The following is an 18,452-nucleotide window of genomic DNA, read 5'->3' as shown; positions in this document are numbered from 1 at the left end:
CTATTTCTTGAATCGTTCGTCAAAGTTCTTCATATATAATCTTTTTTTTTCCTCCCATCATTCTCAACGCAGTCAAAATTCATGCATTAAAGTTTATATATATGAATTATTATTCTTGAAAGGTTTTCATATCACACCTTCGGCAGCCTCTGGGAAACAATTATGCTTACCATGTCTTATACTTGAAACCCAACGATGACATGGATAAATGTTTCGTAAAGTAAAGAGATAATTCAACAGATATGCAAGTACTTAAGCCTTAATTCTGAATATGAATGTTACAGTTTTCCTCTTTCACATTGTACAATAAAGACTGAGAGTAAATATGAGCCATATAAAGAAAACTATTCTTTACGTAATGATAAAATGAAAAAAAAATTGCATTTTATTTTCGATCTTTCTTTCCCAATTATAGATGTACATTGTTTTTTTCCACAAAAACATAGATAAGAAAATTAGGACACAAGTAATGTTATCATTTCAACAACTAGATCTATCCTTTGAAAATTTGAAAATGTGTTTTAGCCCTCTTCTATTCTAATATTAATAAGCTTTGCTAAGCGTTAAATATCTTCCTATGGGTTGTTCAAAAGCTGCACGTAGACAAAATATATTTTAATGGTACTCATACCCAAAAATCGGTAGAAAAGTATGATAAGAAATACGACTCTAACGGATAAATAGTAAGAAAAACGGAAGCAGCAAAAAAGCAAGTGATTGCAATGACTAAAATGTAAAAATAAAGTGCATGAAATAATGTCTTCATTACCTTGATCATGCCTAAATTGGGTATACGTATTCCGAACAGATATTTTGAAGAAAAAAAAAAAAAACTCTTGAATCACATGTTTAAAAGATTTGTTCTAAAAGAAATACAACGCTAACATGAAAAAACAACAGTTACTTATTCTTCTCAAAGTTAATTCTTTTCAATACTCGGGCCTGCTCTATGCATTTTCTAAATTCTGAATCATATGTTTCTTTGGTGTCTGATTATTACTCTCTGCTATTTGAAAATTATTGCTCTCTAATATCAACTAAATACATATCACTTTAATTCACTAGGTGGAAGAATCTAGCTTTGTATGTAGTTGTTTTTTTAACTTGAAATTTAAATGTAAGAAAATAGAGGCAATTCTCAGATACTGGAGCTATGAAAATAACAGAGGGCTTGCGTGTTGCATGCCCAGACACAGTTATGGGAATGTTTAGGTGGACTGGTGTCATACCTAGTTAGGTTCAAAATATCCAATGTATCCAGACAGACTTCCAAGATAGATAAGTATCAGCGGTTAAGCGATTACCCTTATGAACAGAGCTTGATGCATTACATTCATATACCAAACAATATCAACAACTATAAGCTTGTAAGGCTGAAGGTGCGAGGGGTAAGAGTCTTCAGACGATACTTAATGTCAACTGTAGTTCCTGGTCTTATTTCGAAAGATTAACGTTACATTACCTTGAGTAACATTATTTTGAAGATACTGAAACACCAGAGTCAATTTAAAAGCATGAGTCTTTAGTTAGCCTTTAGACTCTATCCCCTCAAACCTTTTTCACAACGATCTTTATAATATTAGAAAGGTCTAACAAGCTGCGACAGACATCAAAAACATAAAAACAGTCGTCTTGCGGTGGTTTACAACGCGCGTAGGTCCTACTTAAAGTTTTGTCTTTAACTCATAATTAGTTATGAAATATCCTTGAGTATTTGTAATTATTTTTTGTGATTTTACCACACATCTGCAGTACTTAACCTTTCAATAATTAAAAAAAAACACGGCGACATGCGGCATCGGGAACGAGTTTAAAATTGTTGTCATTTTAATTTCTGAACTATGTGCTGTATTAAAATTGAGAGAATTAAAACTCTCCATAATTATATAAGTGACAAAATTAATATAGTTGAGGCCAGTTGCTAACAGACAACGAGTTACCTTTTGTTCAGGAGATATTCTGTGTTCCGAGACCTGTGTGAGGGCAACAAGGCATCAACGCATAGAAAACTGAGTTCTACATAAAAAAAAAAAAATGGAGCTACAGCGTAGAAAATGGGATGTCTACATAGAAAACGAGTAGTCTACAGAGATGAAAGGCTGGGTGCACAGATGAGCAGGGTCTCAATCCATGATGGAAAAAGGAAGCGTGGATCAAAAAAGAGGAGGATGGACAAGAACTGTAAAAGAACACAATCCTGAATTTTATATTTCAGCCTGGATGACTGTAGTTTGTTCTGGATAATAAGGTGCATGGGCACGTGTAAAAGACATGGAGAGAGGAGAGAGAGAGAGAGAGAGAGAGAGAGAGAAGAGAGAGAGAGAGAGAGAGAGAGAGAGAGAGACAGACAGAGACAGAGAGAGAGAGAGAGAGAATAAATAATAGAAACGCATTTCATTGGATTTGTTGAAGAATAGTCACCATAGCTCAAGTTACAGACTTTAAATAAAATTCAGCGAGTGCGTTTACAAACGTATGAGTCATTTTGAGTATATATATATATATATTACTATATTTATAAACTATATATATATATATTTAATATATATATATATATATCATATATATAAGATACACATATTTTATATATATTATATATATATATACATTATACACATATATATATATGTATAAATCATTACATTATATATATATTATATATATTAATATATATATATATTATACATATACATTACAGATTATCTTATATATATTATATAATATATTTATATAGATATATAATAATCATATTATATATTATACAATGAAGAAGATAACTGGACAGATGTATGAAGAGCTTTACCACAGGCAAGAAGGACAGAACCAAGGAGTTAAAGTATAAGAGAAGAAAGGAAGAATAAAACACGAATAGACTAACAAGTACAAATGTACATGAAATCACATTCATTACGTAAATAAAAAAAACTAATCATAACGTCATGACAATCTCCATGACATACATTACGGCAGGATTATAAAATCAATTGAGGAAAAATTTGAATGTCGTGTTAGGAGATATCATGTCCAAAGTGAATCAGAAAAATGACAATGGCTTCATCTATTAGATATATATATATATATATATATATATATATATATATATTATATATATATATATATATATATACATATATATGTATATATATGCACATGTATACATATACATATATAAATATGATATATATTATATATATATATATATATATATATATATATATATATATATATATATATATATATATATATATATATATATATATATATATGACGAGAACAAAAGGCTTTCAATTTCTTCCTCGAGGAAAGACACTATATCACATTGGTATAGCACTCTGGATATATGCAAAAGGCACATACAGAGACACATTTATCCTAAAAATACGTGTCACAAATCACACTCTGAAGGTGAACAAAGTCTCAGTCTCTTGGAGATAGGAAAACGAAGGAGAAGAAGAAGAAGAACACAGGGTGAAGGCATTATCAAAACATCACAGTCGGTGGCCTGCATGCAAGATTCATCGTCACGAGGTATCGTCGACTACTTTTCATCAAAAATATCTACTTGGTGACTGTAACTAGTGTAGGGGAGTGGGAAGGGAAAAGAGAGAGAAACTCGGAATTGCGTAAGAGTGTCTGGGTGAAAACAAAAGGAGACGTACGCCTTGTTGTCAGCCTCTATCTTCTTGTCGCCGTAGAACCACTCGACAGTAGCTTCCGCCTCGTCCACTTCGCACTCGAGGACGACCTTCTGGTTCTCCGTGACTGTCTTGGAGAGCAGCTGCTTCACGAATTTGAAGGGCTGGTCTGTTTCCAAGAAGGGAAGATGGAACGGGTCAGTTTTGAGAAACTTGGTCTTTTGTGTCTCTGAGCAGGAACTAACTGACAGGTTTAATTTATTTCTTGGGAAAAAAAAATAAAAAAAAATTTATTTTTACAATACGTTACATCCTGAAGACTAAACTTTCTTTGGAGGGCCAAAAGGCATGAAAACATTTGACAATTGTTTAAACATACAAAGATAAGACAATCATAACAAAGCTAGGTAATTCAAGCAAACAAATAAATGTACAACTCACGTGAAAAGAAATGGATTTCTTAAAAATATACAGTCAGTTTTTTTTTTTTTTTTTTTTTTTTTTTTGTTACCCCTTCAGTTTGAAATGCAAGCCAAGACACAACGCACCCTGACTGTGCCGAGACCTCTACTGACCTACTACGGTAAGGGTGGTTTCAGTGACCTCCTTGTCGCACCTGAAGATCCTGGCCGAGTATTTGCCCTTGTCCTTCTTCGAGGCGTTCTTGATGGTCAGGCGGACGGTACCTGTCATGTCCTTGTACGCCTCGAACTTCTCGTCCTCCTGTAGTGGGGAACAGTTGAAGGGTTCATGACCTATTTCTGTTCGAGGATTCGTGGTCGAAGAATCAATGGTTTCCCGGAGGAGGAATGATATATCTTTTCTTCTACAGCAACAAAAATACTCATTTACAAAAACGTGGACCTAAATGACCGTTTATCTCAGCTAATAGCAAAGTTAACGTAAAAAAAAACACACAAATGGGAGAAGAAATATATTTCTAAAAAAACAGACATAGTTTCGGAGAGTCATGCTCCCTCTTCAGGGTGACTTTCTTAAATATATTTGTTCTCGAACTTCTGTGTTTTTTTAATTTATTTTTATTTTTTTAAAGGTCGACACTGATCTGTTGTCATCAAAGCCAGCGTGAAATTTATCCATTACCAAGAAGGGTAACTGAGCAGCTTCTGAATCGCCAATTTGAGCTTTAGAAAAGGAAATATTTCAAATACATTAAAAGTTCTTCATCTTTGTTCTTCGGTTATAACAAACTAAAAACGTTTCTTCCTTGCCTCAATCTTCTGGTCTCCTCTGTACCAGTGGACAATCGCCTTGTGCGAGTTGACCACGGCTTCGAGGACGGCGTCCTTTGTGGTGTAGCAAGAGGTCTTCTTCGGCAGGGGCTTGGTGAACTTGAAGTCTGGGTCGGGTTCTGTTCGTGGAAATAGTAGATTACTCAGTAAGATCGTTTTGACTTCTTTTATCTCTCTGTTTTATCTCGTTAAGAAGAGATGGTTGTTTTCGTACCTCCTTATTTTTCATCAACATGCTGAAGAATGTTTGGCTTAATGGGGAGTTGTATGTATTTGTCGAAACAATAATATATCTCGTGAAAGGTTCGTTGTGAATGTAACTATATCACTACAATTCACGACTATATCTGCCAAATTCAATTACTAAATAACTATATCATTATTAAGAAACATTATCTGAATAACTAAATAACTATATCATTATTAAGAACATTATCTATTAATGGATGATAATATTGGTACTATATTATATATATATTCCTCTTACAGAAAACGGGATGGGTGGGGGGGCGCACATCAAGTGACTAAAATACTATAATATCATATGCAAGTGGAGAGAGAGAGAGCAGGAGAGAGAGAGAGAGAGAGAGAGAGAGAGAGAGAGAGAGAGAGAGAGAGCACTTTTTATTCACCTTGAACCGTCAATATGGCCGAGCAAGAGATGCCCATACATTCGACGGTGTATTTGCCCATGTCATCCAGCGTGGGTTTGACGATGGTAAGCCCGTGAGAGAAGCCCTCTGCCTTGAACTTGTATCGAGAGCCGGTGAAGAGTTCCTGTAGGAGGCGCCGAAGGAGGCGATGAGTTACATCATGGAAATCTAACAGAGGACCGCAAGAATATACTGAATCTTTTCTATAAGAAGAATGTTACATCATCCTGAGTCTTCCCTACACGACAAGTGATACATTATGGCAGTCTAACAGAGCACTGCAAGAACATTCTGAATATTTCTTTTCTATCAAGAGATTAGCCATGAAAATTAGAAGGGGTTGATAGTTTCCTTAAAGAGAACTGCCATGGTAATAAAAAAAAACAGTATATTCTAAAATACTGATCTGTTCTGAACAGCTGTTTTAACCATCACTAAGAAATCAACTTGTTCTTCAATTCTCAAGACAAAGTTATTTTCGTGAATTAGAATAAACAGGCAACTGTCCCTTACATCCTTTCTGAAGAACCACTTGGCCTTGGAGTCCTTCTTGGAGAACTCGCCCTCGAACTTGGCGAACTTGTCCTTGCCCTCCTTGACCGTGAGGTCAATGATAGGCTTCACCCACGACTCTTGTTTCTGTTCAGTCGACGAAGACGACGACGACGACGACGAGGGAGAGGGAAAGGGCCAACGAAACACATTATGAGACACAGGTTCGATTCTTCAGGCAACTGGCAGAGGTCGACTCATTGCCCAGCGTTTCTCTAAGATCTTGTGACTTCCACGCAAATCATATTCTGTCTTGGGGACATTTTTTTTTCTGTCTATTTAAATCTCAATTTATATTAAAAACCTCTGGAATACCAGAATCAGGAAACAGTCTTGAAATATTCTTTGTGGATTAAAGAAATCTAACGCAAAGAATGCCAATTACTTTGGGAATATTCATCGTCCATATACTATTTCTAAAAAGATTTCACGGGGGAATGAGTCGAAGTCTCTGGTAATACAAATCACAGAAATTGATCTGCCATCTCAATGAAAAATACAAATTGCAATGAAAATCATATGCTTATCAAACACTGAACTTAAGAAATTATCTGAGCTTAAAAAGAATTGATTCCCAGTGATCTAAAAGTTTATCATAATAGCTTAATACATATATGAAAAAAAACTTTATAACAGGATCTGGACTTTGACTTTCGAGAGAAATCACATAAGGTGATTGAATTGATCGAATCTTATATTTACTCTTAAAATGACTTGAGAAAAAAAAAAGCTTTCCATAGACTATCTGAGCCACAGTGATGCAGTTGTGACCCAAATAGCTAACCTGTACATAACGAAAAAAGAGGAAAGAGAAAAAATAACGGATTATTTCACATCTAGATTGATACATGCGGACGTGCGTATAAATAATAAGTGCCCATTTTACGCATTGAAGGAAGCGCATTGAACCTGGGGGCGGCAGGGGTATGTGCGCTTGTGTGTTTTCACTTGGGTATAACAGACAGAGAGATCAATGTACATCTTGTGATAACTGGAGAGATATTTAAAAAAAGAATAGATGCATGCAACACATGCCTTAATCTAGTCCATGCCTGCATCCGGCCACGTCTAGAAAATGGAGTAACTGCAAAAATAAAGGTGTTTATAAAGAAAAAGGGAGCGTCTGCCTCTGCGTGGCGTTCTTGCAAGGAAGGGAAAATCAGAAATAGAGCTAAAGATGAGACTCTGAAATGATTTGCCAAATCGCCCTCAGAATGAAAATTAACCTCGAGATGAATTTGGCACAAATCTTCTACGCAGAGAAAACACTCCCTTTTTTTCTAAACATAATGACACTTGGTAGATACAGTTTATAGAGATACATGCATAAATATTGACCAGGGTTGGGCTGGTGTTTAACGAGATATATTCACTTATTGGGTGATGTCTTTCTTTTAAGGATTTTGTCTCTGAGAGAGTTTAGATGGCATGTTTTAAGGAATGTCTGTTTAATACTGGTTGGCATCATTGATTATTTAGATGAATTGCGTTTGAATCTATTTATAACTTTGGACGGCGGTTACTTTTAGACGAATTTGGCGGTTTATTTAGTGATTTAAGACCCGGTTCTCTTTAGGTTTAGGAAGTTAGGCTGTCTGATTTTAAATGCAGATTTAACGAATATTTGTAGAGTCGTTTATAATCCATTCTCGTATGCATTTACCAAAAACAATCATCATCATTAAAGTTAATTAATATGATTAGCTTATAAACATGAAATATAAATCATAAAGACAGAAATATAAAAGAAAACAAAAACAGATGAAAGATTCTGTCACGTGACCATGACAGTATCATAAAAAGAGAGAACCTCGCTAAACAACATTGGTTTTTTTTTCTATATTCTCTCTCTCAAAATGTACCAAACCTCATTCCAGTGTTGGAGTGTTGGCCAATCAGGGATAATTTCTGCTAATGACTGCCTGCGCAAGGTGTCAAAATCCTGTAGCCACGGGGGAGGTGGGACACGGGGGTGGGCAAGAAAAAGACATGGAAGAGAGAGCGTTGAACTTACGGTTGTCAAAGTTGGGCATTTTTTTTTTTTTTTTTTTTGTTTTTTTTTTTTTTTTTTTTTTTTAAGGAAGATTCGTGGTACCTCCTTCATCCCTTTGCTGAGCTTACTGAGTTGACTTTTGGTATCTGTGCCACTGTTGATCATTCTTTTTCCATTTGCCATTTCCGAATGGTACGAGAAAATTGGGAAAACTACATCAGGAAATATTGTGACAGACGACATAGAATTTACTTAGTTCTAACGGTTATTTGGAGGTACTTTACTGGGGCAAATGATTATCCTGAAAATTAATGTTTTACTTCCCTCCAGGCTTAACCGATTGACGTACGTGTGTTCTAGAGACTGGCCATAAAACTAACCTTCATCATAAAGAAAGATACATTATTACTACGATTCCAAATGATCAAAATGTGGCAGAAAACCAGACGCTGACAGTTTATCGTCCAATGAAACGAAGTCAATCAATCTTGAATGAAAGAAGAAGACACTACATCACAAGACGTCTGCTACAGTGCCCACAGCGGGATGGGAAGGCAAGACGAATCTCCCGGTAACATTGTTGGAGACTCAGTGCTCAAAAGCCTCTGCGAGGCGTTACGTGAGGAAGTCTTTTTCCTTAATGATTTCACGCGTCACAAATGACCTGAGTCCTCAAATCCTTGATGGATTTGAAGAAGAGCTTTTCACCGTATTATCAGTACGAATCAGTGATATATTTGAGTATTCAATTTTGGGACAATTATTTCTTAGTATTATCAATCTACAAGACTTCCATACTGAGCACGACAATAAATCATGTGTATTTTTTGTCTCCAATGAAAATACGGCCAAGAAATAAATACGTTTGCAATTAAATTTTAAAAATAAAAAACTGCTTACTTATATATATATATATATATATATATATATATATCTATATATATATATATATATATATATATATATATATATATATATATATATATATTGTGCTAAAGGAGATATACATTTATCAATCCCTCACTTGGCTGTGTTTTCGCAGAGTAAAAATACCTAAAGAACATTTTCCTCGAGATTCATGTAAAAGGTCATGATGAAGGAACTAACTAAGAGGTCGGCAACGTCACAGGGGTCAAGGGTCCAGGGTCACAGCGCAGAAGTCAATTAAAGCAGCAAAGGGTCACTACGCAGGCTTCATTAGTACAGCACTACATTGCATAGGTGGTTAAATCTGAGCAGTCAAAAAACAATAAATAAAATAAATCAAGAAATGAAAGCAGGAAAGTCCCGATGGGATTTTGATCAGTGCTAATGATGTCCTTTCTAAGAGAAGTCCTTCTGATTAATATGCGAATCATAAACTAAGAAATAAAGCGAAGAACACTACAAAAGAAAGGCATTTACTCTACGTGAACAAGGAGGAGATATACATGTACCATGCACTATGACTCAGATCTAATACAAGATTAGCTCTAATGATTTTAATATCCTGGCTTATATGGCTTCTAAAGAGGATAAGCAGTTAAATACTATACTAAAAGTATTTTATATTTTACTGATTTTTATATTATAAATTTTAGAGTCACTCTCGTGACTAGAATTTAAGGAGTTGGAAAATTTTAGCGAAGTTTCCTCTCTCCGTCGAGAGAAAGGAAAACGGAAAAAACTTTATTAAGATGGTGATTTAGAAGACTTCTTGTGTTTATTTATTCCAGCTGAATCGTTGTTGTTTAAGGCAATACCTTTCAGTAATTACTGACGGAGCGAGAGATCCAGTTGGGTTCACTAGTAACACGGGAGTCGATTTAGCCACCAAAATTCCATATGTTCCCCGAAAAGGTTGCAAATTATTATCAGAGAAAAGAAACATGAAAATGAGAAACGTAAAAAGAACCATTTTCACTTCTAGGAAAATATGAAACAAAATAAATAAACAAAAGAACTTAAAATGAAAGCAGTTAAAGGCAAAAAAAAATAAAAAAAAGAGAAATGAACGAAAATAAAGCTGGAAGTCGAGACGAAAATAAAACAAAATAAATTAAAAGAAAAAAACCGAAAAAGGAGAGCAAATAACAGCCATACACTTGATTATCATCGCCATGACTCTCAAAAAAGAAAAATACAAAGGAAAGCTGAAAGGAACTGAAAGAGAGAAAGAAGAAGGGGGCCCGGAGTAGCGTGTTTCAGCCTGGGCCAACTTCCGCCTTGTTTTTACCCTGTTACGCTTGACGGCCTTCAAGTCAGGCCAGTCGGGGATAAGCTCCGACAGGTCTCTAGACGACTTGCGGGGTCCTGGCTCTGGAGGCTTGAGCCGTCTTTGGGGGGTGGGTGTAGGATCCTACAAGCGCGCCCACGCGCACGCAGATTACACACACACAACACCATCATCCGGTGAGGGGAAGAAGAGCTAATTAGCAAGACCCAGTTTTCTATCGACAAAAATACTAAAGAACAAAAAAAAAAAAAAGAGAGAAGTCACATCTTCCACGTCAGTAGTGGTTGGGTTTTTTCGTGGTGATGACTTCGGGGGCCAGAGTCATCACTTGGTAGTGATGACTCTCTTTGGAATACTTACTCATTCCTTTTTTATTCGGGGAGATGTTGAAATTGGCTTTGACACAGGAAAAATCACGTCAATTATTTAGATTAAAAAAAAAGTTGTAACTCAGTTACAGTTATTATTCTAAAAATAAGTAGAACAAATCTATAAAATGCTCTATTTAAAAGTTTATTTATTCATGAATTATTTTTGGTTTCTAAAAAGAAGCACAGTCATATTTAGTTTAGACAGTTTTAAAGTAGGAGCTTGTCTACAGAGTCTATTTAAGGCGCTTTGTCTTAATTTAAATCAATTATGAAATTTTTTTTTATCATAATTAAGATAAAGTCAACTCTGACTCTAAAAGCACACACACGAAAAAAGAAGAAGTTGTCATGCATGAACAAAAATGGCACCTGGAGAAAGCTCTGCCATCTACCGGTATGTCCTGGAAATGAGGCCACTGTCACTACCTGCTTAATTAAGGGTTGAGGGGAAATGAAATCAGTCCCGCTCCGTCTCTCAGTAGAGGGGAAACATAGAAGATCAGAGGGATGTGTGTCTACAGAGAAGGGAAGCTGTAATGTAAAAGATTACACATAAATACTCGATATTTCCGGTGAGACTTAAATTAAAGAGGAGACCAAAGGTATTAAGAGTCGGTGTCAACAGCAGCAGCAGCCACCGCTTGCAACGCCATCTGGGAGGTAAAAGTAACCCCAGGATTTCACTCATTTCCCAAACTCATTCGCACCTCTAAGTGCATTCTGTTGTGAGGTCTATCATCGCATCCCTTTTATCGATCCTATTCCAGGACCCAGAGAAGGAGGTGAAAGGGAAAAAATAGAGGTCATCATCGTGATCCAGAATATGGAGGGGATTCCGAGGTCAGCCTTACCTTTTCGACCTTTCTGAGTTGGGGCTTCTGTTCCTTCTCGGTCTCCTTGAGGTCTCCCCAGTCAGGATCCTCGTTGTCCTTCTTCCACTTGGCGTACTTCTTCTTCTTCAACATGGCACGGAAATCCATACCGCTGGCATCTGGGGGCAGAATTGACACGATCACAAAGTTAGCCAGCTTGGTCCTAAACCTGTTTGGTTTTGGCCGTGTGGCCGTGGAAGTGAATCAGCGGGTAATCATTAAAAAATGATGGACTCATATCATGAACAGGCACTTGAATGATCAGATTACATCGCAATTTCCCTCACAAAGATAACGAGTGATGAGGTAGACAGGAACCAAGAATTGGTCAAGAAAGATGACGTGGCCATATGAGGTTCTTCAGCGTGTTCCTTCTTCTGCTTATTTTTGGCCAAGTGGCCTTGGAAGTGAATCAAAAGGTAAACAATAAAAAAAATGAGGTACCCATATCATAAAGAAGTACGGAAATGATCGGATTAGATTATAATTTTCCTTAAAGAAAAAGAATAAGAATAAGAAAAAGAAGAAGAATGAGGAACTCAACCGTGATATGGCCATGAGGCAGCTAAACATGTTCCTTCTTCTCTTGTTTATTTTTTGGCCATGTGGGTATGGAAGTGATGTAGTCGTATCATAAACGGGTAAAGAATCATCAGATTACATCAAAACTTCCCTCGAAAAACACCGAGTGAAGAGGAGGGCAAAAATCAACACAACTAGCATATCGCCCTTTCTAATGCTCGATGCCCTCACCTGAGACGTACAACTCCATCTCGGCGGAGTCCTCGCCGTGCTCGTTGGAGACGATGACCTTGTAGTTGCCCTCGTCGTTAGGCTTGGTCTTCCTGATGCACAGGGTGACGGTGTTGGTCTCGCCGTCGGTGTGGACCTTGTAGCGACCGCCTTCGATGATCTCCGTGAAGCCCTTGAAGAACTTGATCTTGGGCACTGAGTTGCCCTCGACTACCAAGTCAATGTAGCCGTTCTGATCTGGAAGCGGACGGTGGGATGAGGTACAAGCAGCTTGATTTTCAGAGGTCAAAGCTTAATTTTGAGGGGTCAAACTTGATTTTGAGAGGTCAAAGCTTGATATTGAGAGGTGAAAGATTGATTCTGAGAGGTAAATCTTTGATTTTGATAGGTCAAATCTTGATTTTGAGGTGTCAAAGGTCAATTTGCGATAAGAGAAAATGGTTATTTTTACTGAAATCTTAGTAAAGAGAGAGAGAGAGAGAGAGAGAGAGAGAGAGAGAGTTATTTGAGAAAACGATTAAACATCTGACAATTAGATGGGAATATTTTGAGAAACCAAACGTGGCGCGATAGGTGTCAATACGGCGGCGTTGGAGAGAGAGAGAGAGAGAGAGAGAGAGAGAGAGAGAGACTCACCCTCAACGGCCGTATACTTCTGCTGCACGTCAACAATGACTGGTGGTCCAGGTTTGCCGATGACGCGCAGAGGCGTTGATGGCTTATCCATCTTTTCGTCATCTTGTACGGAGGGCCTCCGCACGTCGCTGCTAGGACGTCGACGCTGTTGTTGTAGTTGTAGTTGTTGTTGTTGTAGTAGATGTTCATAAGGTCGACATCGATTTCAAGACACAGGGGGAAAAGATCCCCCCCAAAAAAGAAATTCAAGACTCGCGTTAGCTTTATTTCTTCAGACGTTCTGTAATGTTACCTATCAGTTTTTTTTTCTTCTCTGGTAAAGAATTAGATCCATGGGGTGTGTGTGTCTGTGTCTCTGTGTGTGTAAGTGTTAAAAAGAGAGGATCGTTTCCGTAGATCGGGAAAGAGAAAGAAGAACAACAGGGATTACTTGGATGAGTGACACCGTTTCGGTTTCTCTCGAAACGGCTGTTTCAATGAAACAACAAGTACTCATCGTCTTGGTTTGCTTGTTCATAATCTGTCCTGGTGAAACTGACGCTGAAGGAAATAAAGCTCAAGGTAAAGAGAGAGAGAGAGAGAGAGAGAGAGAGAGAGAGAGAGAGAGAGAGAGAGAGAGAGAGAGAGAGAGAGAGAGTGAAAGAATGTCACCCATGGATCTTATTCTCCCACCAATATAACTTACCTTGAGAAGAACTAGATAAAACCTGACAGTAAGTTTCATTGAAAGAAGATATATATATTTTTTTTAGATAAAAAACAAAATCTCTGTAAAAAGGGTACTGAACTGTCTCGTATGTAACTTGTTAAAAAATAGCCACTAACAAGGAAAAAATGCAGGAACTGATAAGTCAACGTGATCATATGCAACGTGATTGAAAGAAGTTGGTCATAGATAGTATATTGAAGAGACATAGTAAATCTTTGTTTTCACTTCTCTGATTAATCTGATATATAAAAAATAAAGAGACACTGAACATGTGAAGAGACAAGTAATAACATTCGTGTCCAATGATAATCTACAAAAATTCTACGTGCTACTTATCTTACTTTGTTAACTGAATCTACGGAGATGTGCTCCATTTCTTTGGTCAAACTGAACGCACCGAGGAAAACCATGTCCTATAAACAACTGTTTTCCAGATAAGGAACAAAAAGGACGTCATGAAACAGAAAGATTCAAAGATCAAAAACTGATCGATCGTCAAAACGGGTGGTTCAGTTCGACAAAGATGGCAAAAACTCTCCAGGCAAAAAAATATTACTTCAAGATCTACAAAATCACAAATTCATCATCTACAAAATCACCACCATCATTTATAGATAAGGCTAAAGCTACGAATATTGCAACAGTATATACACCGCACATACACTGAACACAGAGAGACAGAAAAGACAGATACAGAAGAGGATTATATATCGAAAGCAGCACTTCGGTCGCGGGTCGTTTGGACTTCGGACGGGAAATATCGTGGTGAGATATTTGCCGTCCGGTGTCACCGCTCTTACTGGTCTCCCCAGGCATAAATCAAGACGTTTATTGAATCATTTTCATCATTTGAAAAGCTGACATCCTGAGGGAGATGAAGGGCTGAGGAGAGCCACGTAAGACGGCCTTTACAATAAACATCAACAAGTCATATGTACAAAGTTGCTGCTTCACCATTTGTCGCCAGCGAGAAAGAAAACGGGTCAAGCAATTGCCTACTTCAAGAGATTATTGGTCAAGCTTCTTCATCAGAGCAATGGATTCAGAGAAAGGGGCAACTGACTCACACACGTTTCTTTCTGCTCGGCGACCTGAATTGGGATGAATTATGGCGAGATGTCGACTTAAAGAACAGAGGCAACATGCTGGGTAAATGAATAAGCAACCAATATTTACACCCCCACTCCCCGTTTTCTGTTGATAAAGTGATGCCAGGGGGAACTATGCTCATAAGAAGGTTTTCTCCGTTAAATAGGACGAGAGGACTTAGCGAAGGCTCATCAATGTACCAACAGCAAAAAGGGGACGTGGAGGCAGATAGTACTATATACGGAAGCGATGCTCAAGACCTCCCCAGCGTCACAGAGCCGCAGGGGGAGGCTACTTGCAAAACGCTAGTTGCAGTTCAAAGTTAGCGGTTTTGGCTCGAGGAATGAGAGGCACTTCGGCAACAGATCAAATCTCAACGGGCAACTGGCTGGAGCCGTGTGTCCTTATCGTCACTCATCTAGAAGCACCTTTCAACCCTACATCGATTAATGATTGAGATAGCTTTTCTTTTAATTTCCCCCCCCCCCCCAGTTTTTTTTTCTCCTCTCCCCCCTCACGAGAGGAAGCCGTTGCAGTTTATCTTAGTCTGTAGGCTTGGAAGCTACAGAAATTTTAGATTTAGAAGCCAGTGATGCGGTATGCTTTATCTGAAGTTAATTGAGTCAGTAAATACGGCAACATAGCATAGCACTGTTGTGACATACTTTCTTTTTTGTTTTTTTTTAATCTTGTGTCAAAATCTCAACATTAGAAAAAAAGGAAAAGCCAAGACAAATGATCCAACCTGGTCCTCTTCTAAAATCTCTCCTGGTCTCAATCGAGTCTGCATTACCAAAAGATCGAGTCATAAATGAAGAATATGGAAGGACGACATTTTTCGATTTGTTTAAGAAAAAAAAATAAAAGGTAGAATTGCTAATTTTTGGTTTTGTTTTAAGTTTTAGAAAGTGAGACGTTAAGGAGTAGTATGTTAGTACGATATTTTTAATTGATTTATATATATAAAAGGGTGTCATTATATATACAAGAGAGACAACAGCGGAACGAAAAGGAGAGAGAGAGAAAAAGTCTAGACTGAATTTTAAGAGCGAGCGCGCACACGCCTCTGTCCAGCGTTTCTCGCTTTCTTACGAGTGCGCAGATGATGATCAAGACAAGATCAAAGCGAGAGGGAGAGATAGAATAATAATAATAATAATAAAAGCGGAGAAATGGGCATACGGATGAAGAGACAAGTCCCAAGACCAAAAAGCAACTGAAAGCTTGTCGTTGTTGGTGCGGAACGGTGGTTCATTTCCATTTAGAGCATTTTAGATTGGCTTAGATCAGTCTCCTTTTAGAATTGGCAACTTTAGAGGTTTTTAAATCACAGACAATAACATAGAATAGTCAGACACATAGAAAAACATATCTGGTGATCATAATCCTAAAATAAAAGAAAGATATCTTTTTGGCTTTTAAAAGTTTTTTTTTTTTTTTCTTTTTAGAAGCTTCTTATAAACGACGAGCGTAACACACCAGCAGGCAGTCAACAGGATGATCCAAAGCCCTGCAGTGGGTGGGAGAGAGTCTCAAGTTTAATCGAAGAATCTTTTTAAGAGCATTATCGGCGGTGCGTTTAGAATTGGGTTCGTTTAGTTTGTGCCTCGAGTTTTATTGGGATGTTTTTTTTTAAATATCCGGTACGATTTTTTTTTTTAAAGATTTAGCTTTCAGTTTAGGTGAAGTTTAGAGTAGTGCATTATGACAGACTTTGTGCTGCTTATCTTATTAGGTGACGGTGTTAGACCTAAGATAATTGCAAGATTAGGTACCTAATGACTAGGCAATATTACACAAATTTACGATACGATTAAATACTGCGCAGAGAGCAAAATAAACAGGTGCTACATATCAATCAATGAAGCAAAGTGAGAGTTAAACTTTCTACTCATTTCCGCAAGGATCTTAGGTCCAAGGGACAAGTGAAATTCGCCTGCGCTCATTGGCACATGGAAACACCCAGCGGCCATGTCACCTGATTGCAGTTGCTCGACAGATCTTTCCATTTATTTCTAAATCAAGTTTTTTTTTTATAATTTATGGTATCACCGGACACATTTCAAGCAACTCATTTTCTGAAAGCCAACAAATGATTTACACTATCATATGAATATTCATTACTGTATCAGGATTTCATCGTGGAAAGATTTCTACTGATTCAGAGATACTATTACAGCGTAGCTTTTTTCCAGTTGGACTTGTAATAAATCATCCAATATGTACCTGAATGATGAATATTCAAGATCACTAGACTTAACTTTGCTTCTTCAGTGATACAATACTTTACTTGTTACTAAGGGGAAGTTAAGGATGTTTGGATGTTTGGCCCGTGAGAAATCGTGACAAGAGTTGACGAAATCTAGGCTAGAAAAATGGCGCATTCCATGACTGAGACGCCTGTTCTATAAACTCTCTATGTATATGACAATAAACAAAATCAAAATATTCTGTCTATCACTTTGGAGTGTGATACCATAAAGTAATCAGGTCAGTCCCAAATAGGTTTACAGTACAGAGATCCATCTTCAATGCAGTCAGTTGAGTTTTAGAAATGTTTACATGAACTGAAATCAGTGACATTGCAGCTGCAGGCAGGTTCCATACGCGAATGATACTGGTCAATGGCTAATAAAGAGAGACGTGTATACAAATACAGCATTGATGAGCAAAATAAATACACTGGAAAATAAAGAGATTACAGTAATGTTTTATGATGTCTTTAACAAGAGAAGAAAAACAGAAAGGAAATGAACGAAAGGAAAAATGAAAGGTGGACGGAAGAAGACTCGTACGTGGAGAGACGACTGGAAAAGAAAGTTGTGCTTTCTCCTCTGAGGGACCCCAGACGAGAAAGAGACTTGCAATAAAATGGGAGGCTGAAGATTCACTTCACTTTCAAAATTAAAGGAAATTTTAGGCAAAAATAATGGGAATATTTGAAGTAAATGAAGCAAACAAAAGCAGACATTAAAAAAAACCGGAATAATCAGCCAGTAATCATTAAAAAGGACGAAATAAGGGGAAGTGTAAAGTAGAAGAAAAAGTACAGAAAAAGAAAGAATTTGAGATGAAGGAATAGGGACGGAAACTTGTAAAAGTGTAAAATATGATGAAAAGTGTGCAGATGTTTTTCAAAATGTAAGTAAAGTGGTAAAAAAATATACGGGTAAGTTTCTTTGATGGATTATTAAAAAATGATTCAGAGTAGTCTGTCATTTTGTATGAAAATCTTAAAGATGTATAGAGGACGGGAAAAAACGCCGAAATGAACAGACTTGACAAAAAGGCAAACAAAAAGCAGAAAAACGTAGAATAAAAGCGACAAACATAAAATATAACTAAAGAAAGACGTCAGTGCAAAACCAACAGGACGCGAAAACAAAACATTTAAGTAAATGCAAGTAACATAAAAAAGAAAAAAATGGCATCAAAATAAGACACTAATGGACATCAAACGAGACAAAATAACAGAATAGAGAAAATCGTGAGAGGAAAGATGACAGAAGAAAAGGACGTCAAAAATGTTTAATCGCAGTTTAAACAATTCCTATGGCGACTTTTTTTTTTCTTTAGGGAACTTTATACACAGATGCCACATTTTTGTTTTTTTAATCCGGCTCACCTGTTTGGCTCCCTGCTCTCCGGGTTTTAGTTTCCCCTGAAGGTGTCGATGAAAACGGGAAAGAGATAGAATGTTATTCAGATAGAAAATGGGATT

At 37.1% G+C, this 18,452-nt stretch overlaps 1 protein-coding gene across 33 annotated transcripts in view; it reads right to left on the bottom strand.

The window, feature by feature from the left end:
* LOC135219896 (twitchin-like) overlaps positions 1–18,452 on the bottom strand; it is a 143,004-nt gene that overhangs the window by 85,647 nt on the left and 38,905 nt on the right. For 26 of the 33 annotated variants that reach the window (XM_064257076.1, XM_064257060.1, XM_064257061.1 and 23 more), the window contains 11 exons: positions 18,357–18,392; positions 12,934–13,078; positions 12,298–12,534; positions 11,524–11,663; positions 10,302–10,424; positions 6,055–6,180; positions 5,521–5,665; positions 4,868–5,007; positions 4,211–4,358; positions 3,660–3,804; positions 1,941–1,973 (listed from right to left, as the gene is read on the bottom strand). In XM_064257076.1, coding sequence (XP_064113146.1) covers positions 1,941–1,973; positions 3,660–3,804; positions 4,211–4,358; positions 4,868–5,007; positions 5,521–5,665; positions 6,055–6,180; positions 10,302–10,424; positions 11,524–11,663; positions 12,298–12,534; positions 12,934–13,078; positions 18,357–18,392 — 1,418 coding nt within the window. Of the gene's footprint in view, positions 1–1,940; positions 1,974–3,659; positions 3,805–4,210; positions 4,359–4,867; positions 5,008–5,520; positions 5,666–6,054; positions 6,181–10,301; positions 10,425–11,523; positions 11,664–12,297; positions 12,535–12,933; positions 13,079–15,476; positions 15,516–18,356; positions 18,393–18,452 lie in introns of all 33 variants that reach the window. The other 7 variants (XM_064257068.1, XM_064257093.1, XM_064257067.1 and 4 more) reach the window with 5 other exon arrangements.

The sequence above is a fragment of the Macrobrachium nipponense genome, chromosome 1, assembly GCF_015104395.2.
Source record: "Macrobrachium nipponense isolate FS-2020 chromosome 1, ASM1510439v2, whole genome shotgun sequence".
NCBI lineage: Eukaryota > Metazoa > Arthropoda > Malacostraca > Decapoda > Palaemonidae > Macrobrachium > Macrobrachium nipponense.
This window is presented reverse-complemented; position numbering and strand designations above follow the sequence as displayed.